The sequence below is a fragment of the Trichosurus vulpecula genome, chromosome 9 (genome assembly GCF_011100635.1).
Source record: "Trichosurus vulpecula isolate mTriVul1 chromosome 9, mTriVul1.pri, whole genome shotgun sequence".
NCBI classification, from domain to species: Eukaryota; Metazoa; Chordata; class Mammalia; order Diprotodontia; family Phalangeridae; genus Trichosurus; species Trichosurus vulpecula.
The window spans coordinates 203,910,774-203,938,157 of record NC_050581.1 but is presented as its reverse complement, the minus strand read 5'-3'; the positions used below and the strand labels follow the sequence as shown (position 1 = coordinate 203,938,157).

At 54.9% G+C, this 27,384-nt stretch overlaps 1 protein-coding gene across 1 annotated transcript; it reads right to left on the bottom strand.

Moving 5' to 3' along the window:
- GARS1 (glycyl-tRNA synthetase 1) lies at nucleotides 1-25,860 on the bottom strand. The gene is made up of 17 exons (XM_036738483.1): nucleotides 25,594-25,860; nucleotides 18,842-18,943; nucleotides 16,971-17,073; nucleotides 15,647-15,788; nucleotides 14,999-15,087; nucleotides 14,300-14,376; nucleotides 12,190-12,335; nucleotides 11,196-11,345; nucleotides 8,936-9,098; nucleotides 7,525-7,689; nucleotides 4,497-4,604; nucleotides 3,417-3,562; nucleotides 2,642-2,727; nucleotides 1,872-1,981; nucleotides 1,330-1,423; nucleotides 473-663; nucleotides 1-260 (listed from the first exon to the last, which is right to left on the bottom strand). Exons 1-17 carry the CDS (start codon nucleotides 25,843-25,845, stop codon nucleotides 135-137), a joined length of 2,250 nt encoding a protein of 749 aa, XP_036594378.1. The 5' UTR covers nucleotides 25,846-25,860; the 3' UTR covers nucleotides 1-134.
- Nucleotides 25,861-27,384: the final 1,524 nt, after the last annotated feature.

Here is a 27,384-nt window from a genome sequence, read left to right as displayed (position 1 = left end):
TCGGCTGTGCGCAACCTTTAATTCAATCGTCATATGTGTCGGGGGCTAAGACCGCCCCCCAATCCGGCACAGAAGGTCACATGATACAAGTTTACAGTTACTGACATGAGCAGGACGAGGAAACGCCTCGAGGCCTAGTCCTCAATTGTGTCTTTCTTGCCCGTCTCCTGCCCCTCAAACAGAGGGTAGCGGGCTTCCACGTCAGCCCAAGTGATGGAGCCGTTGGCCAGACTGCAGACGACCTTGGGAAGGTCAGTGATCTGAGGCAAGAGGAAGGAGAGGTTCATACATCAGCGCCCTGTGCAGAGCTGGGACTTGGCCCTCCCATAGCCAGGACCCTGGGCTCTGCCCCTGCCCCAAGGTCTGGCCTCAACAGCTGCCCCCACACCCACTCCCCCAGCCTGGACAGGGCCTAACGCAACCCCCTGCCCAGGTTTCCTGCAGAAAGGAACCAGACCCTGAAGACAGCTACCTCTGCGCGGATCTGGCGCATCGAGTCCCGATCTCTCAGCGTAGCCGTGTGAGGAGTCTTGTTCACGGTATCAAAGTCAATGGTGATCCCAAACGCGACCCCGATCTCATCCGTCCTAGCATAGCGCTTCCCAATGGAGCCAGAGGAGTCGTCCACCTTGTGTGACACCCCATTCCTGGTCAGGGCTTCGGCTGTTGGGGGAAGGGGGGATACGGAGAGGAAGTAAGAAGCCCGTCCTCAGCTTACAACTCAGGAGGGCTGGGGTGGGGGTGCGGCGGACTGGGACCATGGGAAAAGCCCTGCTCTAGAAGCCTCAGGCCCAGCTCTGTCACCAGCCACAGGGGGCATCCCGGGATGCCTCCTACCCTCCCTGCCTCAGTTTCACCATCTGTAAGAGAAGGGGGAAGGGCCTTTCTGCTGTAGAACACCTCGGCCTGAAAGGAGCTGAAAAGGACCTCAAGCAGGTTCTCTGGGACTTGGTCTGAGTGAGTGTGGCTCTGTCCTCCCTTACGGCTCCACCCAACCCACGGGGCTTTCCCAGCAAAGAGCCACAGAAGACTCCTAAGAGCCCCAAAGTGAAGTTTCCTAACAAGGTCATGCCTCCGACCCTCCACAGCTTGTCCTAGACCAGTGAGCCACGGTATGGATAGAAGACAAAGATGCACACACGTGTGTGCACACAGAGGCTCACAGCCACACATGGCATGTTCACACACACAGAGGCTAAGTCACACATACATATTCACACACAGACATGTTCACAGAGATGTTCATGCCTGTGCACATTTGTACACACATGCTCACACGCATGTTCACATTCATCCCGACCCTGCTCAGCCCCAGCTGGACCCACTCACATAACTCCTTGACGAAGGGCATGAACTCCTGGTTCTGGCTCAGCGGAAGGACGGAACATTTGAATGGCGCAACGACGGCAGGAAAGCTGAAGAACTGGATGGGGAAGAAGGGGCAGAAAGCGCCAATCTGAGAGTTACCCAAGGCCTAAGTGTCCCGCCATCGCCCGCTGCCCCAGGCCTGGCCCCAGCCCTGCTCCAGGGCTGCAGATGATGGGCAAGAGCCCACCGGGCGCCTCCCGCCAGCAGCTGGGCCATGTGGGACATCCGCTAAGCACTTCCTGTGTACTGGGCACGTGGCGAAGCCCTGGAGACACCCCAGAGATGAGAGGCAGAGAGATAACAGGGTACAGAGGTAAGAGAGAGATAATAAACAGAGACCACGGGAGTGACAGATGAGATGGACAGATAAGACAGAGACAGACAGACAGACATAGACACATAGAAAACTGCTCCCGCACTGAGGGGCAGGTCAGGGTGGGGGAGAGAGAGACTCAGTGTGGAGCCGTGCAGCAGAATGGAAGCAAGACAGACCCACGGCCTACCGTTCTCTGCTCATCCCCATCGCGAACACGGAACGTGTGTTCAAACACGGTGTACATGATCCTGCCGAGACCAAAGGACGGCTCAATCACATTTGGAACAATCTCTTCAACTGAAAGAAAAGACGACCCTGCTCGAGACCACAGGCCGAGGACAGGAAGACGTGGCCCCCACCCTGCTCAGAGCCCTCAGAGCCTCACACACTGGATGCTTCCTGGTTTGGGAAGAAGGCCACCATCAGCCATCCTCCAGGAGAGCACCAAGGGCACCCCAAGGCACTGCTCGCTGTCAGGGCATCCCGGGAAGGGGGAAGAGACAGTTTCACTGAACTGAAGGGGAAGGCACCACCCAGAGCTGCCTCCCTGTGCAAGACAATCCTGCACCTCAGGGGAGCAACGTTTAAGAAAGGGGCACCGGGGGCTGCTGCTGGCCCTGCCCCATGCCCTCTTCCACGTGTAGCCAGAGCAGCCACTCCCCTACTGGTGACCCCCATGGTCAGTGCACTGCCCACACCCCCAGATGTCCCGCTGGGGAAGAAAGCGTTTAATCATAGGAAGCTCTGGTTCTATGCCCACCAGCCATGGGAAGAACCCTCAGCCTAGTTAGTGTAACGAGGGTGCCCGGATCTGAGCCAAGCAAGCCTGGGCACCCCCTTTCTGGACCTCTCACTCTCCTTTAAAGAAGGGAGCTGTCATCTGTCGGGTCACTCAAAGACCCAACGAAAGGGCCTCAAACCCATCAGTGACGCTGAACGCATCTGCCTGGCACTCACCGTGGAGCGTCTTCTGGAATCTCTGCACACTGACCATGTCCTTGGTCACCTGGAACGTCTTCCCTTCCGTTTCAATGGTGAATTCCCTACAAAAACCCAAAGCACTTCCTATCAGTCAGACTATAAAGCAACACCTCTGTGTGTGCATGTGTGTAAGTGTGTAAATGTGTGTGGGATATGTGTATATGAGAGTATGAGTGGGAGGGGTGCATGTGCGAGTGTATGAGTGTGTGGGTGTGTGTGTAAGCATGTATGTGGCGGCGTGTGAGCGTGTGTGCATCTGGGTCTGCCAAGTGTCATATATGAATATGTACGAGGCACAGGATAAGTATGTATGCATATATGTATGTCAGTATGTCCTGGCTGGGGGGGTGGGGTGCCCAATGTAAGCAGCAGAGGGCTCATCGGTACGTATCCAACATTATAGGACCCAGAGTAAGGCTCCCACCTGTCTCTGGGGTGCCCCTCTGGTCCTTTTCCATCTCCAGGCCATGCCCCCTGGTCCTGCCCCCATCTCCAGGCCATGCCCCCCTGGTCCTCCCCCCATCTCCGGGCCGTGCCCCCCTGGTCCTCCCCTATCTCTAGGCTGTGCCCCTCTGGGTCCTCCCCCATCTCTAGGCCATGCCCCCCTGGTCCTGCCCCCATCTCCAGGCCATGCCCCCCTGGTCCTCCCCCATCTCTAGGCCGTGCCCCCCTGGTTCTCCCCGGCTCCCCATCCCTGAGGCTGCTGACTGAGGCAGGGCCCCTTCAAGAAGCAGCCTAAGCCCACACTCACCCCTTCTCATTGAGCAGGTTTTCCATCTCAGTGACATAGGCCTCATCACAGGTGGCCAAGTAGTCCAGGACCAGCCGGGCATCCTTCTTGTAGGCCCTGCCAATGGCAGCCTTGCTCGACTCAAACTGAACCACATTCACCATTCTGTGAGAGGCGGTCAAGGAAGCAGGACACTGACCAGGAGATACTTGCAGCAGCAGATTTCCTCACTTAACAGAATCTGTTCTTTTTCCTCAATGAGATCTGCCCATTCCTGACATTTTGTTTTTGAAAAGGCCAAGGGACTGAAGACAGAGGGCATACCTGAGACCATCCTGCTATCCCACCAAGAGAAGTGCTGACCCTAGACCTTGCTGGGAAGTGGCCCGAGTCCCTGAAGCAAAGCATGCTGCTTTCCTGCCCAGACCCAAATGCCGGGAAAGGTGCTCGTCCTGAATGCCCGACCTGGGTATCTCAATCCGCTCTCCACTCCATTCTCCAATATGCTCCCACCACTTCCCAATCAGCATAGTCCTCGGCTTTCTCTGTCAGCTTTTTGGGCCCTTTGCGATCTGGCACATTCCAGGCAGGCTGCACAGCTGTCTCTTTCACACACCTGACATGCCATTCCAACCCACCTGCTTGCAGGTCTCCATATACAACACCCATCTCCACCTCCATGTCTTTGCTCAGTCTGTCCTCTATACCTAGTGTACACTCTCTGGTCCTTATTCTGCCCAGACACCACATCCTACAGGCAGTCCATCTTGATCCTGCCCTGGGCCTTCCATCTCCCCCACCCCCACCACGAATCCCACTTTATTTCCTGGATGAATGTTCTGGGTGCCTGTGGCTCCCACCCCCTGGAGGGACAGGCACCGTTACTTTTTGCCCTGGTACCCCCAGAGCCTAACACAGCATCGGGCACCCAGGACTCACTAAGTGCTTGACAAACTTCTGGAACAGAAAAAGAAAAAGCATCACACCGTCCCACACCAGCTAACCCCCGACTCCTCAGCCCGTGCCATGGTGGAGACTCCCCACCTCACCCCAACGCAAAGGAAGGGAGGCTTCATGTGGAGGTCACAGCAGAAAGGATATGGGCTCCTTGAGCAGCTTCTCTGCCACCAGGGGGACTTTGGTGGCCTTCGAGTGGCAGGTGAGATCATAGCAGGAGCGGTCGGCGCATCCAACAATCTCAATCCAGCCCTAGGACGGAAGCATCCAGAAATCTCTGCTCTCCCCATGTAAGAATGAGAGCCATTCCCCAGCTGACCCATGGTCAAAGGTCACAAATGGGCCATTTTCAGACAAAGAAAGTACAGCTACGAACAGCCATGTGACAAAAGCGCTCTAGGTCATCACTGATTAGAGAAATGCAATTCAAAACACCTCTGAGGTCCCACCTCACACCTGCCAGACTGGCTAACGTGACAGAAAAGGGAAATGACTGATGCTGGAGGGGACATGGGAAAACTGGGACACTAATGCACTGTTGGAGGAGTTGTGAACTGATTCAGCCATTCTGGAGAGCAATCTGGAACTGTGCCCAAAGGGCTATAAAAATGTGCATACCCTTTGACCCAGCAATAGCATTCCTAGGGAAATGGAGGGGATGCCCATCAGTTGGGGAATGGCTGAACAAGCTGTGGTACAGGATTGTCATGGAGTACTACGGTGCTGCAAAAAAAGATTTAAACTTGGACGAACTGATGCAGAGTGAAGCCAGCAGAACCAGGAGCCCACTGTGCACAGTAACAGCCACACTGGAAAGCTGCTCCACTGTGAAAGAGCCTGATCAATGCAATCCCAAAGGACCCGCGATGGAAAACTGCTCTCCCCCTCCAGGGAGCTGACCAGCTCTGAGCGCAGGCGGAAGCACACTTCTGTTGCTTTCTACCTTTTTTTTTTTCACAACATGGCTAATACGGAAATGATTTCACAGCATAACTGATACCATGTTGCTTGCCTTCTCAATACATGCGGGAGCAGCAGGTGGGAAGAAGGGAAAGAATTTGGAACTCGAAATTTTAAAAATTGAATGCTAAATAAATGAACGAATAGCAGACTTTAAAAACGAAAAGAATACTCTGTCTCTGGCCTCCTTTCACCAGATGCGCTGAGCCAGGAACAAGGGAACTCCAATTAGTTATGCTCTCCGATGATCAGCCCTAATTTTGCAAATATGTTTGAGTTGGAAAACACATCACAGAGCTGCATAACCTCCCACACCCCCCCCGAGCTGGCCCCAAACCTTGCTTTCAGGCCTCCGGGGGGCCCAGACTGTGGCACAGCGGTGTCAGCTCAAGCAGGACCCTAGGCCTGTCTGTCCTTGGTGGTCCTGCATGGGCAATGGGCCTAGAAGAAAGACTTCATGCAGGCCTGTCCCCTGCAGCCCTGTAAGGAAGGCAGACCTGGTGAGAGGCAGACTGTGACCAGGCCCGCCTTCCACAGGTCAGGCAGCTTGGCTCAGGGGAGCGCCTCCCTGGCCTGGCCACAGCCCTGCTTACAGAACCTCTCCCAACAAGACGACCTGAAGGACAGCAATGTGCATCAGTGAAGGGAGCGAAGCACAGGCAGGCCAGAGAATGGTCTCCAAGTTTGAGGTCACTTAATTTTAACAAAGGAATCACTCATCTCCTCAAAAGAGATTCAGGATGGATGGCATAATGAAAATGAATTAAAGAATGGGTGCGATTGGATTTTTTTAAATGATCTGTAAATACAGCAATCAAAACATTAGGAAAAAACCATAACTTTCTCAGAAACTGCTCCCCTCTTCTACTCCTGAAACCCCTCTGCCACCCATCGCACACACTTCAATCTCTTGTCAACTGGGGCGTTAGGGGAGAATGCCCAGGGCCCAGCACAGAGTAGGGGCTTAATCAATGGCTGCTGCCTATGGGCAGGGCAGACCCCCTTCTTGAGATCCTTGGGAAAGCAACAGAGGAGGCCTGGCTCAGGTCAGCATCACACCATCTTGGATTAGGGTGCCATCATGCCATCTTGGATCAGGGTACCATCTTGGATCAGGGCTCCATCTTGGATCATGGTTCTATCATGCCATCTTGGATCAGGGCACCATCTGGGATCAGGGCTCCATCTTGGATCATGGCACAATGACACCATCTTGGATCAGGGCTCCATCATGCCATCTCGGATCAGGGCTCCATTATACCATCTCAGATCAGGGCACTATTTTGATCAGGGCTCCATCCTGGATCATAGTTCCATCATGCCATCTTGGTTCAGAGCTCCATCACACCATCTCAGATCAGGGCTGCATCTTCGATCATGGCACCATCACACCATCTTGGATCAGGGAACCTTCTTGGCTCATGGCACCACCATGCCATCTTGGATCAGGATGCCACATTGGATCAGGGCACCATCTTGGATCATGGTACCATCACGTCATCTTGGATCAGGTAACCATCTTGGATCATGGCACCATCATGCCACCTTGGATGCCACAATGGATCAGGGCTCCATCTTGGATCATGCCACCATCATGCCACCTCGGATGCCACATTGGATCAGGGCTCCATCTTGGATCATGCCACCATCATGCCATCTTGGATCATGGCACCATCATGTCATCTTAGATGAGGATGCCACATTGGATCAGGGCTCCATCTTGGATCATGGCACCATCACACCATCTTGAATCAGGGTGCCCTACTGGATCAGAGCTCCAGCTCCAATACCACAGCCCTGCCTGAGCTCCCTTTCCAGGAGTTTGCAGGATCCCTCACAGATAGTCTGGTCCATTTTTTACAGCTATCACAGTTAGTATGTTTTTTCCTTAAATGCACTGAACTTCTTCCACAAATTATTTAAATACCCACTCCAATTCAAGGCCTGACTCCAGGGGCTGAGGGAAACACAAGTTGGCCCTCAGGGAGCCAACAGTCTAAGAGCGTCACAGAATTGAGTTTGGCCTTCTTGCCACTTTCACCCATGGCAACCCAAGGGCTGCCGGCACCTTCCCCTCCTCACCCCCAAGATCCCAAGGCATTGAGGAAACAAACACCTGCGAGGACCTAAGGGCAAGGGAAATAAAGAGGGACCCTCCCTCCCTGGGAAGAATCAGCTGCTGGGGGACCAAAGGCCTTTTCATTCTACTTACATAGGACGTTTTAGCCTCGGCATCCCAACAGTCACAAGCATAATGAGCCATCTCGTTGTCCATGTGCTGCCGGAATCGAAGCTTCTCGGGGGACACCCCGACCTTGGTGAGGTAGAGGTAAATTCGGCCAATGAAATACCCCAACACGGAGTTGTTGATAACACCCTGGAAAGAACAAAGAGACAGGAGATTCAGTCCACTCCGAGCAACCTTTCCATGGTCCTGCAGACAGCGCTACAGGATGGGGTCTAGGGGGCAGAATGAAGATGGAAATTAATTTTTTAACAGCTTCTCATCCTCCAAATTGGCATTCCAGTAGCTCCTTGAACTTTGCATGTTGGATGACGAGCCCTCAAACAGGAATGAATGGATTAAACCCTTTGTTTCTATTAAGCTTAATATCCAACTCACTGACCCACTAAATGCCATTCCTCCCTGGTCTGGTTTTCAGTTTTTCCCTCAGGACATCAGGGGCCCCCTCGCCCTCTCCCTCCCTGACTACTCCCTTCCCCCAACTCCACACAACCCCTCACACGTGGCCATGCTGTCTCCCAGCTCCCTGAGGGTAGGCACCATCTGCTGGCTCTCTGGGTCCCTCGAGCCTCAAGCAGCGCCTACCACAGCAAGACTGGAATACAAACTTGCTGGCTGACACATGGAGCCCCTCCCTGCCTACTGAAAGGGCCGCACGGGCCCCAGGGAAATCTGGTCAGCAAGATCACAAATGGCTACAAAGAACCAGCATGATTTCTCAATCTCTAGCTTTTTTTCTTCAAAACAGAACAAACCAACAGCTTCCAAGACGGGGTTCACAGAACTGGGGCATCAAGACACAATCTGATTTCCCTAGTTATTGAAAGTGGTTTACTCCAGCTGTTTGAAAATAAGACTCCCTGTTTGCATAGAGAACACCATGGTGGGGAAGTGCCCCGGGAGTCTCAAAGGCTCTGAATCCTACTGGACCTGGAGCCAGGCCAGGTAAGGCTCAGCCTCAGGGGCCAGCCCCCAGTCAGCAAATGACTCCACCTGGGGGTAGGTGAGGAGGCCTATGATTCTCCAGGGACAGCCCAGTTATGGGATCCTGTCCAATGGAACCAGTGGTCAGAGATGGTTGCCCATGGCCCCACACAAGACACCACAGGGGTAAAAAGCCCCTAGCCTTGAATCCAGCCTTTCTGTGACTTCCGTTCTCAGCAGAATTTCCATCCATGGGGAAGGCCCCAAATGCCAGTACTTTCATGAGTGCCAGTCATTCTCCCACTAACCAAAACTCGCAACCAGCCGAGATCTCCAGAGGGAGCACTCCCTGCCAAGCCCCAAATACCCAAGGGGATCCGAGGTCCGATGGAGGCCCTCAGTCTGGGAGCCCTGCCCCCGCTACCCAGGAAGCAGCCAGGACGCCCCTCCTTACCTGCTCCACCGCATCCCCAAGGCGCATCTTGTGCGCGGACTGGCCGCTGACCTGGGCTCTTGCTGAATACAGGGAGATGGTGAGGTCTGCCACACTGTCAAACTTGGGGTGGTTTTTTTCCTTGGGATCAACAAAGTGCTCAATCTCTGCCATAGTGAATTCTCTAAACCAAAGACAAAAAGCCCATGATGCCCACGTCTGCATCAGAGTAAACCTTCAATTTCTAAGACAATCAGATGCTCTTCACCAGATGATCATGGCGGGCACAGGTCAGCAGGCCCCAGCGCTGTAAGGGGGAAACGGTGACCTCCGGTGATGGCCAAAAAAGGAAGACGAGAGCTCTTCAGAAGTTACTCATCTCCTGCCTCAACTGCCGTTTAAAATCGATTCGACCCCTCCTCCCCAAAGATGATGGCCATGACCCCCTCCCACAAAGACAACTGATCACAACGAGAAGCAACAAAAGCAGCCCCAAGAGGCCCCAGAAGAAGGTCGAGGCTTGCTCCTAGACAGCTTCCTCCAAGTTTTAGCTAGTGAGAAGAATCGTCATCATCATAGCAGCTAACACTTAGATGACGCCTACTACGTGCCCAGCCCTGTGCTGGGTGCTTTATGGCGCCTACTATGTGCCAGGCCCTGTGCTGAGCATTTTACAATATCATCTCATCAGATTCGCAAAACAACCCTGGGAGGTCAGTGCCACTATCATCCCCACTTTACACATAAGGAAACTGAGGCAGACACATAAGAGACTTGCCCAGGGTTGCCCAGGTAGGAAGGGTCTGAGGCTGAATCTGAACTCAGGTCTTCCCGCCTCCAGGGCCTGGGCTCTGTCGCAGCCCCCACATCATCAATGAAGACAGAGGAGTGAAGCTCCCTGTGACAACACCTCTGTGGACCTGGGAATGAAGGCAAGAGCTGCTCTTCTGCTGCACTACCTTAGCTACTCGGCCCAAGAACAGCCTGGATCTTGGCACTGTGCGGCTGAGCATGAGGGGGCCCCCGGGACAGGCCAGCAGGGGAGGAGGAAGGAGCTAAAAAAGCAGCCCCAGAGCTGCGAAAGGCACACAGCTCACAAGGCCTGGGGCCAGCACATGGGCTGCGCTGGCTGCGGGAGAGTCGAAGAGCCAGGCAGAGGTGCCGGGCCAGAGGCTCCAGGGCAGAGACGCCAGGGCAGAGGGCTGAGGGCGGCTCCTCCAAGGACTGAGCAGATTCACTTCAGATATCGTAATCATATTTCTCCATCACATGGCATGGAGGCAGATGGGGGCACCAGGAGGCCCAGGGTCAGGAAGACCTCAGTTCAAACCCAGCCTCAGATACTTCCTAGGGGACTGAGAAGCCACTGAATACCTGTCTGCCTTATTTTCCTTCTGTAAAATGGTGACAGTAGCGGCACTTCCCCCCACCCTGGGTGTTGTAAGCATCAACCGAGGCAGTATGGGTAAAGCCCTTGGTGCAGTGCCTAGCACACAGTAGGTGCCAGAAAGTGCTCAGCACAGGGCCAGGCACACAGTAGGTGCTTGATTCTTCCTTCCTTCTAAGCCTGCATTTAATACAAACAGATCTTCGGCCTTGCTCACTGATCCAGAATCTAGTAAGCGCTTAGTGCGGGCAGAGCTATTGTGTGCTCTACGGAAAACAAGCCTGGCCCTCCAGAGCCTCTGCCTTCCAGGCCCTAGACTTAAAGGCTCACTGCTCTCGAGGCTCCTCTGTGTCCAGGTATCGGAGCAGGAGCATCAGCCAGGCAACAGACTGACTCCGCCTGCCGTTTCAGTGAGACTCCCCTGGGTCTCCTCCAGCGCTAAGAACAGAGAGCGTCTGTTTAGCAAGAAATGAAGCTCATCTGTCAGGTCCCCTTCTTTCTCCTTTTCTGTTTAAAACAGAGTATTTGCTATCAGGGATGGCGGAAGGGCGGAGGCGAGGGAAGAGAGAGAGGGGAAATCACCAACAAAAATAAATTTAAGGAAGAACCACAGTGCAAAGACGTTGGAGCAAGGTCACGTACATACAGGGCTTATTCCGGCATTGGCCCAGACTCTCTGGTTGGAGACCTGGGCTCTCTGGGTCCACGCAGTGGCCACGACTCCTCCCTCACCGCCATGCCTGGGGCATCGGGGGCATCCAGATGGTGCCGCCCGCAAGCCCTCCTGTGAGGCGCTGACTACCTTGACAGGGAGGAGCAGGGGGGCATCCCCTCTGCGGCCAGACAAACAAAGGGGCATCAGGCCTCATGGGCACACACAGAACAAGATGGTACCTGACTCGAATCAGTCCCGACCGAGGAGAGATCTCATTCCGGAAGGAGCTGCCGATCTGGGCAGCAGCAAAGGGCAGCTTTCCCTGGTTGAATTCCAAAAGCCGCTTGAAGTTGAGGAAGATCCCCTGGGCGGTCTCCGGCCTCAGGTAACTGGGGATGAGAAGGAAGCGTCATCAGTACAGAGACAACCCCACCTCCAGCTGTCCCCGTGTTCTGACGAGCTGGGCATTCTGGACCTGACAACGCAGCGCTGCCAAGACTGACAAGCTCAAAGCCATCCGTCTACAGAACAATTTCCTCATTAGCCAACAGGAAGCAGCCGTCCGCAAGCACTTTTCCAAAACCACTCAAGCCCGGGGTGGCAGTCACAGGCCGAGGGCAGGGAGACTCGAGAACTTGGTGCCAAATCAATTCCAAATCTCTGCAGGTCCCGCTACAGGAAGAGGCTTTGTCTGACATGACAGTCAGTTACTCTAGGTGAAGACCCCGGCACCGGCGGGTCCTTCCCAATATGATACCTGCTGTCTGAAGAGGCCCGGGCTTGGGCTTGGGCTCAGGCTCTCTCACACACACACGTCACACACACACCCTAAGCTACATCAGACTCGAGGTCCATGCTGATTCACCCTCTTTGTCTCTCTGTCTCTCTCACACTCACACACACACACTCATCCACCCCGCCACAAACATCACACACAACACATACACCCACCCTCTCAGACTCAAACACACACTCATACACTCACACACACTCAAACACATACATACATGTGCTCTCTCTTACACACACAAACACATACACACACGCTCTCACCCACACCCACACACACGGTCTCCCAACCAGCCTCGGGAGCCTCGCCTCTGCACGACCTAGACCAGATCGCCAGGAGATGGCGCTCGGTCAGTCTCACAGTGGTAGGACAGGCCATGCAGCCGGTGTGCTCCCTGCATGTGGCCTCGGGGTCCTGGCCCAGGCTCAGGGCAGCTCACATACCCAGGCATGTTCCCTCCAGGCCCGATGAAGGTCTTGAACATTAAATTGAAGGATACAGGTGGGGACAGGTCATTCCCAGTCAGGGGGGACTTGACATTGTAGTTGACGAAGAGGTCTGCAAGCTCCTGCTGCCCATAGTTGTCCAGCTGCCAAGGCACAGAGGCAAAGTGGTCAGTTTAAAAGCCTGTCTACAAAATCCCCACCCACCATCAGACAGCTGCCCCGCCTCTCCCCACCCCACCCCACCCCCCCTGGACCGGACTCCGGCGAGCTCCAGAGCTGGCAGAGGGGAGGGACCGTGTCCTATTCCCTTCTGTGACCGCGCAGCTGGCAGTCCCCCAGTGTTTGCTGAGTGACTGAATGGCTGCCTAACAAACAAATGAGCCCTCCGAGTGCGGGAGAAAGGACTCTGGTGATAGAGCGATCAATGCACACTGAAGGATGCCAGAGCACAGACCATTAGCAGAAAAAGGGGCATTACATGTTGGGCAATCCGTGACGACAACATAAACGGACTGTGGCTGCTTCTCACCTTCCCTCACTCCCAGGTGGGTCTTCCCAGCAAACACAAAGAGCTCTTATCCCAACACCCATCACAGCACCTTAGATCCCAGCTGATCCCTGACCACTCCCTGCTGGCAGCTGCCTGGCTCTCCCACCACCCTAGCACAGGGAGGGTGCCACAGAAAAAGGCACTTAGCTGTGGGACCCTGAATCAGACCTCTCAACCTCTGTCTCTCATCTGTACAATACGGATCCCGAGGGCACCTCCCTTCCCAGGGCTATGGTGACAGTCAAATGTGATGTTCTCTCCAGGGTGCCCTAAACCGCACAGAGACTTTGGGGACACCCTGAGCATGCTCCAAAACTGTGAGCCCTCACTGCGGGGACCACCTCCCTCAGAGACCCCCCATCAGGGAAGGAAAAATGACCATGTCAGCCAACAAAGCCCTTTCAATCTGGCCACTGACTTCGTCTCCCCAGGGGTGACCAACGAGCTCCTTGGCCAAGAGACAAAAGGCTTTCCTTGTGCTCAGCCCATGACCCCCTGCCCTCCCTCTCTGACCCTCTCCTGGCTTGGATCCCCATCCAAGGCCCACCCAACTGAGAGTGTCCACCTGACTCCCACGGGCTCCATGACCCACCCAGGCAACCCCACTGTCCCTCCTGAGGGGGAGTCCTGCAGCAGCAGCTTCCTGAAGACAGACACCCTGGACTGGATGTCTGATCACCCTCCCCAACCCACTCCCATAAGAACTGTCCTGTTTCTTCAGGAATCCTCAGCCCACGGAGCTAGGCCACAGCCAAGTCAGTGGATTCTGCCCCAGCTTCTCTTGACTCCCCTTCACCCCCTCTCCACTCTCAAGGCTGCCAATCACTCCAGTTCAGGCCCTCCTCACTTCTCCCCCAGCCCTAAATCGCTAAGCTCCCTCAACGACCCTGCCCACAGCCACCAGGTCACCCCCCGCCCCCCCCGCCAACCGAAACACAGGACAGACACCCCCAGTACTCAAGAAGCTGAGGATTAAGTGGAGCTGACAGCTGCCGCCCACCCACGTGCAGGCGCCTCACCCGCTGACCCTGCTGTCTCCCACGTTAGACAGGGAGCTCCATGACGGCAGCCAGCCCATCCCCACGTGGGGTTAAGTGCCACAAAACCAGTGCACAGAGATTAAGTTTTACAGTTTCTCTACCAAGGGTCATGGGCCCAGAAGGAAAACATGGGTAGGAGAGAAATGAGCTGAAAAGTCCCCCTCCCACCCTACAAAGCGAGCAGGGTGTGTAGCAGGAGGCAGCCCCAGGATCACATGCCCTACTGCCTGAAATGCTCCAAGCTCCTCCAGAGAAGGCCCAGAGCTCACCTAAGGCAGGTCACAGACAGCCCATATCAGGGCGCCAGTAGAGGGCAAGGCCCTGTAGGAACAGGACAGGGAGGACAGGTCTGGAGAGCAGGAAGCTGCCCTCGACCCAGCTACACTCACAAGAATGGGCCAACCTCCCAGCAAGTCACCAACGCACCCTAACTGACCGGCCACCAGGCCCACCTGCCAGCCATCAGGTGAGGCCTAGGCCCAGCCCGTCCCACTGGGGGGCTCTCCAGAGCACTCACCTGAATCAAGACACCTTCCATCTCAGACTTCTTCTCAGCCGAACATTTCTTATCAGACATTAACTTCTGCAGATGAGCTATGAACAGAGAAGGTGCCGTCAGCCTCACCGCTTTGGGCAGCGCAGACCAACCTGACAATAAATGCGTCCACCCTTCGAGCTGTCCAGTTTGGGTCACTCTAGGACCAAGAGACAAGACCCTCGACCCTCCAGGATGAGAGGAGGGGCCTCAAATCCTGCCAGTCAGAAGAGCTCCTTGTGTGTCTCTGTGGCATCAGAGTGTGGCACTTACACCAACATTTGGTCCGGATGTAAACGGTAAAAACAGTTAGAATGACCAAGCCTAGAAAAAAGAAGGCCCATTTCCCCCGTCCCACTTCTGGGGAGAGGTGGGAAACTATGGGTGTGGAATAGGGCATGCATCAGTCATTCAACAGTCTGACAGCTTGGCTCAGCTCTGCATTCTCACTTCTGTTTTTACTGTAAGTTCTCCAGTAGGAGGCATCAGTTGATACCAACAAATGCAATCACAAAAAATAAGACACAATTTTGTTTAAAAGGCAGTTGTTTTGGGGAACGGTTGTATTTCGTTTAACTCCCTGGACCACGTTTTAAGTCCCTATGTAAGCCTTTGCAGGATCAAAGCGGGGAGCCCCAACACCTTCACATGTGCCTGGGCTCGTGTGAAATGAAACCCCACCTTTCAAGAGATGATCAGCCCGGAAACATTCTCCACTTTTCACGTCTTTCACCATGAAGTCGGCGAACTTGTCGACGTGGCCGGAGGTCCTGCAAGAACAAGGGTCCGGCTGAAGGCAGGCGCTCCTGACGCCCATGCGAGGTCGGTGACAAGGGAACCTGCCGTGGCGCTGAAGCCACTTTGCAGGCCAGCGTCCGCGGGGATTTCTTCACCACACGTGCTGTTTCACACCAGGGCTGGGTTTTAGGTAGCTGGATAGAGGCAGGCAGCCGACACTCCACACTAATTCTATGAGCGGGGAGCGCTCCGTGTCATGGGCAAAGTTGCTGGATCTGGCATCGCATCACAAGGACCCAAGTATCAATCCTGCCTCAGATACTGACTGCTGGAGTGACCTGCGGGCCTCAGACCTCCCTGGCTGCCCCTATAATAACCTCCTCTTACTAGGCACTAAGCCCAGGCAGCACCCATGGGGATGCGCTGTGCCCCCAGATCTCAGCCATCTGCCAGCTACCCCAGACAGACTGAGAAGCTGGGTTCAGAAGCTGGCCTGGGGGGCACAGCCAGTATGCGCTAGTCTCTACGGGCAGCCAGAGCAGTGGCGCGCGAGCTATGCCCACAGGAAACAGGCGCCCCCTGCCCATGTACCTGAGAACAGGCTCTGGGGTCAGCATCGTGCAATCGATCTCCAGGATCTGCTCCTCCTGGATAAAATGCTGCCGCCACAGCTGGATGACGTTGTTCTTCAGGGCGCACCCCACAGGCCCCAGGTCATACAGGCCACTGACCCCTGGGAGAAGACAGAGAGAAGGGAGGAATGCAAGCTGTCCCCGGGAGGCCAGGCTGCCCGGGGCCACAAACCGAGCCAGGGTCCCCAGCCGACGATCCCATGAGGCCAATGCTCCATCTGCAGTGAAGAGCCCGCCGACGCACTCAGGAAAGTATGAGGGGCAGACAGACACATGTCGGGAACGGAGCTTTGCTGCCATGTGCCAAAGGGGGCTGGGATTCAGCTCCCTCTCTTCCAGACCTGGGGATTACTGTCCCCTACAACTCCCCTGCCAAAGAAGTGAATGAGGAATCTGCTCTTGAGGCTGTCAATAATCCAACTTAAACTTTCGGCATCAATGTCTCCGATGCCAGCTTGGATGCCGGCACCATCTTTCAAACCTCAAGTCCGGTTTGGTCAGACTGACCGTGGGGTCAAGGTTAGGACAGTCACGAAGGTGAAGCATCCGGCTCTCCCTCCTAAGCACACAGTGGCAGCCCATGACACCCACAGAGATAAATGAGAAAAGATCCCACCCCCCATGACTGTGCTCCTCCCCCAACCTGTCCCACAGACCCTGGTCTGGAGACTGCCCAAGTAGCAGCTTCAGCATTACCCAGAAGGTCCAATCTCTCCAAGGGAGCACAGATGTGGCAGACATGGCAGTCTTCACCCAGGCCCACCAGCCCAAACCACCAAGGCCCTCCAACCCTCCCTCCACTGTCACGGCAGAAAGAAATCTAGCGTTGAGGACAGAAGGGCCTTTCTAACCTTCGTGGCTAAACATTCTCACACCACACGCAACCTTGTGTACCAGACAGGGAGGCGGGCCTGGAACGGGCCAGAGGACCAGACCCTGCCAAAACTGGGCCCTGACACCTTGGACAGAGGCCTACGTCAATGGGTGCTGGTAACAGAACCAGGATCCAAAGAGAGACTCGAACAGAATCATCCCCAGTTACACTCAGAGCTGAGCCAATTCCAATTTCAGCCCCGGGGGGAGAGGCAGATACAAGAGAGACCCTGGGTTTTGGCTGAGGGGGAGGCCCCTGGGGATCCCCAAGTCAAAGAATCAAACCTGAAACAACCTGCAGCATCAGGCAACTCGAGAAAACAAGAACTAAACTGTCCAATTACGCCCCTGATTCAAAACCCAGGGCACCAACGAGTGGAGCGCGCAGAGAGGTGCCGTGAATCCCATACCTCCGTAAATCGCAAAGGCTTGGTCATAGAAGAACCTCCGCTTGAGGGTGTCTTCCATTTTAACACGATCGACAATGTCATCTTTGGGCTGCAGCGCCAACTCCTGGAGAAAGAAAGAACACAGGGCTGTGAGTGCTGGCCAAAGGCACGGGCTGCATTCCACACATCCACAAGGAATCTGGACTGTTCGTAAACATTTACTGGGCATAAGACTGGCCTTGGTCCAGAAATAAACAGTGCTCTTACATCTGTGGAGCTCCAGGATGACGATTTAGTTTAACAACCAGGAAAGTTGGTCATACAGCACACAGTAGGTGCTTCCTAAGTGCTTGCCCCCTTCCCTGACCTTCTGACCATCCCCCTCACCCCCGCTTCACTAGACTCGTCACTTAGGACCATCTCCTCCAGCCATTGCTCTAAGCCTGAGATCACTGTCCTCCTGGACCCCTCCTTCCCCTTCTCTGGGGGGGCCCCTCTCCTCTTGCCACCTCAGCTCCAGATTACTCCTATCCACAGCCTCCTAGGGGTCCCCACTCCTATCACACGGGGATGAGGAAATCCTGCCTTCACCAAGCCTGGCCAGCCCCAGGCACAGCGATGTATTCCCCTCCTCCCCTCCCAACTCTGGATCTCACCTCTGGCCCCCCAGAAGCTATTCCTGACCTTCTTTACTTCCCTTCTCGAGCCTCCCACGATCCCCCCCACCAGCCTCTTCATCTCACCATCCCATCCTCCTCACCTCTTCCACCTTCCAGCTCCCCCGCAGGGGCCCTTGGTAGCTGCCCCCCAGGCCTCTCCGGAAGGCTGAGTCCTCTATCCCTCTCCCCCTCCACGGCTCCTTCTCTGCTACTTTCAAACAGGCCTTAGTCTCTCCTCTCCCTGAAGGTCCTTCGCTAGGCCCTAGGTGCCCTCTCCACCCTTCTCCTCTCAGCCAAACTTCTTTAAAAGGTGTCTACGCTGGCTGCCTCCATCTGCTCCCTCGTAACCAGGCTTTTAATCTCATCACTCAACAGAATCTGTTCTCTCCAAAGTCCCCAACCATCACATGCCTGATGGTTTTCTTCCCCCTCTGTCCGTCACCCTCCTCTCAGCTCGGTTTCCACACATGTCCTCTCCTGGGTCACCCCCCCCACCCCCCACCGGCTTCTTAGCCATATCCCTCCCTCACTGTCCTGGGCTCTCCGTTCTCTCCCTCGAGACCCTTTCCACTTCTCATCTCCAGCCCCACGGCTAGGCCCAGCCTCACCCCTGAGCTTGGGGCCCAAACCACCCCCCACCTCATACACTTGGAGCCAGCTGTCAGAAGCCGAGGGCATCATCCGTCCGAGTCCCTGATCCTGCCCCACCTCCGTACCATGGGGATCTCTGCACCCCCCACAGGTCCTTCTTTTCACATACCACTCTGTGCCCATAACCTCCTCCTCAGCCTCCCTGCCTCTGACCATCCCATACCCTGCAGCCAGAGATTCTCCTGACTTGCAGAGCTGACCTGGTCCCTCCCCTCCTCAACCACCTCACTGCCTCCCTAGAGCCTGGAGGTGAAAACATGACACCTGGCTTAACTTTCTCTGTTCTTGCATTTACAATCCATCCCCCCCAGCCCCTCTCCCCCTCCCCATGAAGTAAGGGAAGCTTCATCCAAACAAAGCCCTCAGGGCCTCTCTGATGGTCAATCCCCCCCCCAGAGGACCTTCCACCTCCCCCCTCCGCGCCTTTGCCCTGGCATCGGCCATGTCCCTACCTTCCGTGGGAAGCCTCTCTGGATGCCCACCTGCCCACCCAAAGAACCCTGGGTGACTGCTCTGTCCTGGGGGGCTTCCTCCCCACCTAGAAGGGAGCTCACAGATAGCAGGGACTGATTGCTGCCTCACCTTGGCTTCCAAAATCCTCTTGCGGGCCTTGAGCTCTGCCACAGCTCTGTCAATGTCCACCTGGGGGGCTTGGTCTTCTTTCAGCTTCCTCACCAGATCCCCCTAAAAGACACAGAGAACCACCATTAGCCAGGAAGGCCCAAGAACAGCATCTGCAGGACAGTACCGAGAAGGACTGGTCCTGTTCCTTTTAAAGAGCCCAGCTGAAAATGGGGAAAGGGAATCACCCAGGAACTGGAAGAGCCCTCCCCCCTCTCCCCCCACACAGAGGATGCATCAGCTGTCCTGTCACGATCAGCAATGACGAGTCCAGCCCACAAACATGGCCTAAGAGGCACCATGCCATGAGACCCCGCTGAGCAGAGGGCAGGGGAGAACAGTGAGTGGCCTCCTCCCTCCCTCAAGTAAGTTTAGTGACCGATGTTAGGGACTAGGGCAGAGCAAAGGGGGGCGGTCCCAGAGCTCAGCTTCCAAAGTCCAGCACGCCCCAGTCACAACTGACCTCTTCGCAGTTAAGGGAGAAGATGACAGAGATGGGTGGCGAGACTGTTGGCTTGGAAGGAGCACATGCAGAGATTCTGGAGACACCTCCTTGTACCAGGAGAAGGGAAGGCAGAGGCCCTGGTGGCAGCCAGCCCGCAGGAGGGAGGGAAGGCACAGACCAGGAGGAAATGCATGCCAACAGAAAAGGATTGCGCAAGGTTCAGGGGTACAGCCGGACCCGAGGATGCGGGAGTCAAGAAATTCTCCTGTGGGGCAGCACCACTACCCTCACTACCTTCCTCTGGAAGTGATAAGGCATGATGCCAGGGCCTGGTCGGGAGGAGGGGCCTCCCACCAGCCGGAGAGAGACTTACAGACAACATCCATGAGTCAAAGTTCCAAAGAGACTGAAGGGAAGAAAGGAAGGGGAAGTGTTTGCTGCAGAGGGGTCTCAGGAGACCTATCCTGGGCCCTAGAATCCAGGGTGACACAAGGCCTCCCTTTCTCCTTCGGTCCAAGCTCCCACAGCTACGCCACCATGATCATCAGATAGCGGGGGCCAGCCTCAACGGCTCTCTCCATCCTGGGCCTTCCCAACACTCTCTCGTGCATCCCCTCTCGCCTCCCCTCCTGGGGCTTCCCCAGGCTCAATGACCATCCCCGTGCACAGGTGGTTCCCAAATGAGTCTCGCCCAGGCTCCAAGGCTCCATCACCAGCTGCCTGTTACGAGCCGGGATGCCACAGAGACGTGTCCCACCAAGCACGTCCCTACGCAGCCTCGTTCATCCCCCCCAAACCTTCTCTCCTGATGCTCAGGTCGGTCTCTAGCGTCCGCCCCTCCCAGACACCCCTCAGCTTCCTCCAGGCTCCCGAGCCCAGAGGCCAAAGTGCAACTCACACCGTCTTCCTCAGCCAGCCCCACCCCCCCACCCTGTGTGGCCGGGCCCGGCCCGCCTCTCCAGGCTGAGCCGATGTCCTCTGCAGGCCCTGTGGGCCAAGCTGGCCCCATGTACCGTCCGGCGTGACCTCCGTCAGGTGGTGCAGACTCAGTTTCCCTCCCAGGGCTTTGTGAGAACGATCCCATTCATTCTGCCTCCATTGTGTCTGACTCTCCATGATTCCTTTCGGGGTATTCTTGACAGAGATACGTTTCCTTCTCCAAATCATTTTACAGATAAGGAAACTGAGGCAAACAGGGTGAGGCGATTTGCCTAGGATCACACAGCTAGTGTCTTCTGAGCATATCTGAACTCAGGTCTTCCCAACTCCAGGCCCAGCGCTCTACGCACTATGGTGCCACCCAGTGGCCTCACATGTAAAGTGGCTTGTAAACCTTAAGGTTTTACAGAAAAGGTGGCGAAGATGATTCTGCTCTTCCTCCCCAGAGGGCAGGGCTGGCTTCATTTCTCTGGGTCTCTGTATCCCTAGGGCCTGGTCTTCCATCAATGCCTGTTCACCTACGGCTGAACCAGAAAAAGGCAACAGGAAGAGCATGGAATTCCTCAGGACCAGAAAACCCATCTGCCTTCTGGGCAGAAGGGGGAGCCTATGGGCAGTGTCGCACACCCCGGCAAGCTGTGATGCCCTGAACTTGTCCACTCCTTCTTCCGGGTTCTGTGATCCCAGGCATAGCTCCCTGGGGAGAAGAGTCAGTGGTGGCCTCTGCTTCCATCCCATCTCAGCACCCAGGCTGGAGGAGGCAGGCAAGGAGGGCAGAGCAAGGCACAGACTCTGGCTACAGCTCCTTTCAAGGTCTGCCAACAAGCTTCGTTCATCAGGACTCCCCACGCGCTACCACAGGAAGCGTGTCTACACTGTGCTCCCCACCCAGCTTCACTGGCTGTCAAAATGCAGAAGTTCACAGGTCCAAGGAAGGAGGGGTCAACGAAGCCTGGGTCCAGCAGAAGCTCCCAGATGATCCACCACCCCCCCCCCAGGCCTCCCTCCAGAGCTCGGCTGGGTCCAGTCCTCATGATGACCAGCACATAGTAGGAGCTTCAGACCTGCCCTCTGACAGTCTGACGGACTGACCTTCGACAGCTCCGTTGCCCCTCAGTGTCCTATCCCACCAAGCTTTTCTTCCTGTATTTGTCTCCATGGTGCTCTAAACTAAGTCTTCCCTCCAGAGTCTGCCTCCATTAATGAGCCCTCATCTCCTCAGGCTTCTGCAACAACTCTGCCTCAGACTCACAATTAAAGATAAAATTATATACTGTGCGCTGTTTTATATGCGTCACAGCACCTGAGCCCCAGCTGGACTCCCTCCTACAAGAAAGAAGCTGACCCACCCAATGGGGAGGCTCCATAGAGTTCCTGCTGCCTCTCTGGATCCTCCCACTTACCAGCTCAACACCCCTTCTGAGAACCATGGATGGAAGGTATCTTATGATCGCCATTTACAGACAAGGATACTAAGACTAGGAGAAATCTGAACAGGATATGATCAGAGCTCTTCTCCAAGCCCCTTAAAAGCTCAAGCACCAAACGGCACATGGAAGGAGCCCTGGCATTAGAATCCAGGGTCCAGGGCTCACTCCCCACTTCACCAAAGCCCCTCATCCGTCTGGGCCTGTTCTAAACCTAGACCTCAGCCTCCCATCCATGGAGAGAAACTGCAGCAGTTCTCTATGGGAGGAAGAACATTGAAGGTTTCCAAATTAAAAAAAGCAACAAGAAAAAAGTCAACATCCCAGCTGGTCATCAATAGAGCTCTTTACCAGGGACACAGCAAAGCCAAGAACCACAAAAAGTGCCCACTCATATAACCGGCCAGTCGAGGCAACAGATACACATTGGAATAATGAGGAAGAACAGATGCTACCAAGTTAAAAGTCTTCATGTAGAAAATCTGTCTTTCAAACAGGAGGTCGGGACATTTACTAGAACCAACAAATTACAGAACTGTGCTGCTTTCTAAAAGTTCAACATTTTGGCTTTTCTTCCAAGTGGACAAATATTACTCAATCCCCTTTATTTTAGGTAGCTGGTTTTACCCAAACAGCTGGTCTGCATTGCAGTCCCAGGCTAACGTGGCAGAAGGAGGGGTTTAAATGTAACAGAACATTTTTTTTTAAACCCATGCCTCGTTTCCAAAGGGAGGAGAATGAAAAGTTGAGAGTTACAGAAACCACAGCAAAATGTGGGGCAGTCAACACCTCTTCTGACCAAGGAGATGCAGCCAGGGCATGTGCTCTAGAAGGGCGTGTCCCCCAATGCCTGGGATACCAGTCCAAAGACAGGAACAAGGGAGACCACCGGGAAGGCTGCAGATCGAAACCTACCCCAGCAAGGGAGGGCACCAGCTTGCAGCAGGGCAGTGCTGGCTCCTGCTGCTCTGAGTCCTCCAGAGGACCCACCCTGCTATTAGACTGAGGCAGAAATGATTGCATCAGGCACCTCGGCAGGAGAAACCAGTTTGGGGTTTAGTCCTAAATGAATCTGACTGAATGTGCACATCCACTTAAAACAAGATACATTTTCCTATTTATTTCCAGAAGCAAGAATGGGAATGGGATTGAATTCCCTTACTCAATTCTGCTTCTAGAAGGGGATCTATATCCTATTCACCGCCTGATAAATAATTATGAAATGTTCCTTTCTGAGGTGGGCAGAAAGCAGCCAGATATAGTGCAAAGAAAGGTCTAAGAGACAGAACACTCTGCCATACTCGCACGCACGCACGCACACACACATGTACACGCACACACACACACCCCTACTTATCCAGCCTTCCAATCTCCAAATGCCTATTGAATACTTGAACCAAATGCCCTACTGACATCTTAAACTAAATTGTCCTCCTTGTTGTTTGTCCTTCACAACAACCGTCAAACCCTCTTCTCTTCTTAATGTTTCTATTTCATCAAGGGCACCACCATCATCAGAGCTACTAGGATCACAACCTAAATATCATTCTCAACTCCCCTTCTCTCACCTTCCACATCCCAGCTTTGACAAGGCCTGTGGGTTTCACCTCTGTAACATCTCTCAATTTCACCTCTGCTACATCTCTCTTCAATTGCACGTCTCTAACATCTCTCCTCAATTTCACCTCTGCAACATCTCTCCTCAATTTCAGGCTCTGCAACATCTCTCCTCAATTTCAGGCTCTGCTACATCTCTCCTCAATTTCACCTCTGCTACATCTCTCCTCAATTTCACCTCTGCAACATCTCTCCTCAATTTCAGGCTCTGCAACATCTCTCCTCAATTTCAGACTCTGCAACATCTCTCCTCAATTTCACCTCTGCAACATCTCTCCTCAATTTCACCTCTGCTACATCTCTCTTCAATTGCACCTCTCTAACATCTCTCCTCAATTTCACCTCTGCAACATCTCTCCTCAATTTCAGGCTCTGCAACATCTCTCCTCAATTTCACCTCTGCTACATCTCTCCTCAATTTCACCTCTGCAACATCTCTCCTCAATTTCACCTCTGCAACATCTCTCCTCAATTTCACCTTGGCAACTTCTCTGGAATAGCCCTCTTTTCTCTTCTGAGGTGCCCCAGCCTGATGAAGGCCCTCATCACCATCACCTGGATCACTGCAACAGCTGCTGGAGGGGCAGGGGTGGCACCCTGCCTGCCTCTAGTCTCTCCCTACTCCAGTCCATTCTCCAGTTACCACCAAAGTGATTTTCCAAAAGCAGACCATGTCAACTCCCTACTCAATAAACTCCAGTGGCTCCTTCTTACCTTCAAAATGAATTACAAAACCCTGTTTGGTTTTTAAAGCCCTTCAAAACCTAGCCCCTTCCTACCTTTCCAGTCTCCCTCCTAACCCTTGGGTATTCCGCAATAGTAACCCTGGCCTCAAACAAAACTCTCCATCACTCAGCTAGCGGCATTATGCTACTGACCTCCCTGGCTTCTTTCAAGTCTCAACTAAAATTGCATGTTCTACAAGAAATCTTGCTCAGTCCTCCTCAAGGTTACCGTCTTCCTTCTGGGATGATTTCCAATCCTCATCTATCCTTTGTTACATACATGTAGTTGTTTGCATGTTGTCTTCCCCATTAGGGAAAAGCTGATTTTTGCCTTTCCTTGCATCCCCAGAGTTTAGCATATGGCCTGGCACACACAAGGCACTTAATAAATGCTTGTCGACAGGCCAGTGGGGTGACTCAGTGTGCCAGGCCACTCTCTAAAGCTCTCCACTGAAGAGTTACCCATCAGTCGTTATGAGAAGATAATTTGCACCAGGAGTTCCCACACAGAATCCAGATCAATGATCCCACCATGCCCCACCCACAACAAACTCCTGACTTTTCTACCTCAGCTGCACAAAAACATTTCTTTCAATCCCCCAAATTCATACTTCCAACTGGGAACCGAAAAATCTCCTTTATTCCTGACCCCTTGGTTAGTTTAGATTTCAAAAAGCGTGTCCGTGTGCAGGAAGCATTTAGAGTTACACGTGTATCTGTGTTCAAACTTCGGTGTTCGAGATGTTTTCAGGGTCGATGCTGGCCTATACTTTTGTGCGGCCTAATTTCCAAAAACCCTGGCACACCTGGCATCCCTGCCTGGACTGCAGGTTGGGTGCTCTCTCCTCCCAGGCACTGGAGTAAGGTAAGGAAGGCTCAGGCCCCCAAGGGCCAGAGCACGAACCCCAGCCCAGTCCCCCCCGAGAAAGCCGCATGTGCCCAGGCTCCAGACCGGCAGAGCCTGGTTTGCTCATTCCTGGCATCCGCAGTGCCCAGCACCATGCCTGACACACAGTGGGCGCCTAATAAATGCTTGCCGACTGACCAGCACCCAGCTGCCTCCACCACGCAGAAGGGACCAACAAGCATGTGCTTTTGGGGCAGGAGCGAAGGGTCATCCCGAGAGGCCACAAGGTCACGGAAGCCTGGGAGGCCGGGATGATTTATGGGGTGCTGGGCGCGAGGGGGGGGGACGGGCCAGGAGGGGCCCATCTGGTCCCAGGTCGAGCCAGGCTCGGGGCGGGGTGGGGGGGAGGGGGTCGTGTCACTTTCCAGGGGCGGTCACTGAGGGCCGCACAGGGAAGCCACTTCACAGGAGTCCAGGAATCGGGCCGAGGGACCGTCCCGCGCCACGCACGGATCTGACAAAAGGGGAAACCGAGGCTCCGAGAGACTGACCGGAACGAAGCCCGCGGGCCTAGAGGGGATCGCAGCGTCCGTCCTGTCCGGCTCCCGGAGGCCCACGAGGGCGAGGACCCTTCCCACGATGCCAGCCGCCCAAACCGAGGCCCAGCCCCCTCCCCCCTTACACAGGGGTAAATCGAGGCCGGGGGCACTTACCTGCTGCCGCACGGCCAGGCGGAAGGGGCCGAGTGCGGCCTCGGTCTGGGCCTGGGTTCCGTCCATGCTGCGGCCCGGCGGCCGCGCCCTCGAAGAGGCCGCGGAAGAGGAGGAGGTGGAGGAGAGATGGGCGGGGGCGGGGCCTGCGGCGCGGGGCTGGGGGCGCGGGGCCGAGGGCCGCACTCGCCGCAGGGCCGGCAGCACCGGTGGCAGCACCGGCAACAGCAAAAGCAGCGCGCGGCGCGGGTGCATGGACCCGAGGGGGCGGAGGTGGCACGGAGGTAGACGCAGGGCGCAGGCGCGTAAGCATGCGCGGCCCGGCCCGGCTGATGAAATCATGCAGTGAGCCCGCCCCGCCGCGTCCCGTCTGCGCCTGCGCCAGAGCCGCTGCACCTACTCTAGAGAAGCCAGGAGGAAGGAGGGCGAGCCCTAGTGCTCTGCCAAGCCCCGCCCCCTTAGCCCTCCGGGATTCCCGCCACCGACTGCGGCCAACGCGCGAGCCCCAGGGCGCAGGCGCGATCCGGCTAGACTGGAAATTGATCTGAGTGAGCGAGAAACCGACGCGTAGCCTGGGCGGGGCCGGAGGAGGCGGGGCAACGCTAGCCTCAAACAGAAGGGCGGGCAGGCAGCCTCCTCGCTCTTTCTGCTTCCCTAAGCCTCAGTGACTTCATTTGTAAAATGGGTGGGGGCGGGGAGGAGGGCAGACTGCAACCGCAGAGCTCCCAGGGCCCGTCCGCTTTGAATCACCCAGGAGACCCCGGGCAGTGACTGCCCATCTCGGGGCCTCGGTTTCCATACCTGTAAAGGCTAGAGTTGCTCTTGGTACGTGCACCGTCCTTAGCATTCTGCTGCTCCGACTCTCGGAGCATCGCCCGAGGCACCGAGAAGTGCCCAGGGGTCTGTGCCTACGAGCTGGGCTCTCCGCCCGCTTCACCTCCTTTGAAGGGGTCCGCAAAAGACGTGACTCCGTCAAACACCACCTAGGGGATAGTTATCCTTACCATCCCCAAGCTACATCCGAGAAAATGGAAAGGCATGTCTCAGCGAGTAAGGGTTGGAGGTGGGATTCTGACATTTGCACTTGTGTTCAGCAAACAAACTCCACCACCTGGCTGGCTGGCCGCGTGATTCATCTAGATCAAGATGGGGGGGGGGGGGGGCCCTAACTAGCCAGCAAGTTCATTACAAGTCGCCAGCCTGGTGAAGCTGCCTCAAAAGCCCATGGGATCTTTGTAAGGGTGGATTTATATACTACTTCCTCCACAAAAGTCGCAATCTGACGATTCTTCCCAGCATGGAGGTGACTGACAGTGAAGCCCAATTTCTGGCAGCTTCTACCAAAATTCCAAGGCTTCTAGGAGGATGACCCCTGGAAAAGCCCAAAACTGTTTTCCAATGACCAGTCTGACCAATCTCAGAGAACTTTTGGCCACAACAATGCGCCAATCAGAATTTTCACATGGCCCCCAGACCTGCGCAGTCCCTTTCCACCTATGTAACGACTGGCTGGAAAGGGGCTTAGCTGAGGGGGCGGAGAACCACAGCAAACGTTAGCCTTCCAATTTGTGCTTTAAATGTGAGATCCTTGTCGGAAGACCGGGAAACACATGGCTGCAAAAGCTGAATCATCTCCTTCTTCACGTTCCTATTCTACATGTCCCCGGGAGAAAAAGTGTTATTTCACAGGACGTTTCGGTCATGAGCTATTGCAGGATTCATCATGAATATTTCGTCATTGGTATTTGCAAAAAGACACCATAAAAATAATCGCAGTTTGGGCTCCAAAATCCA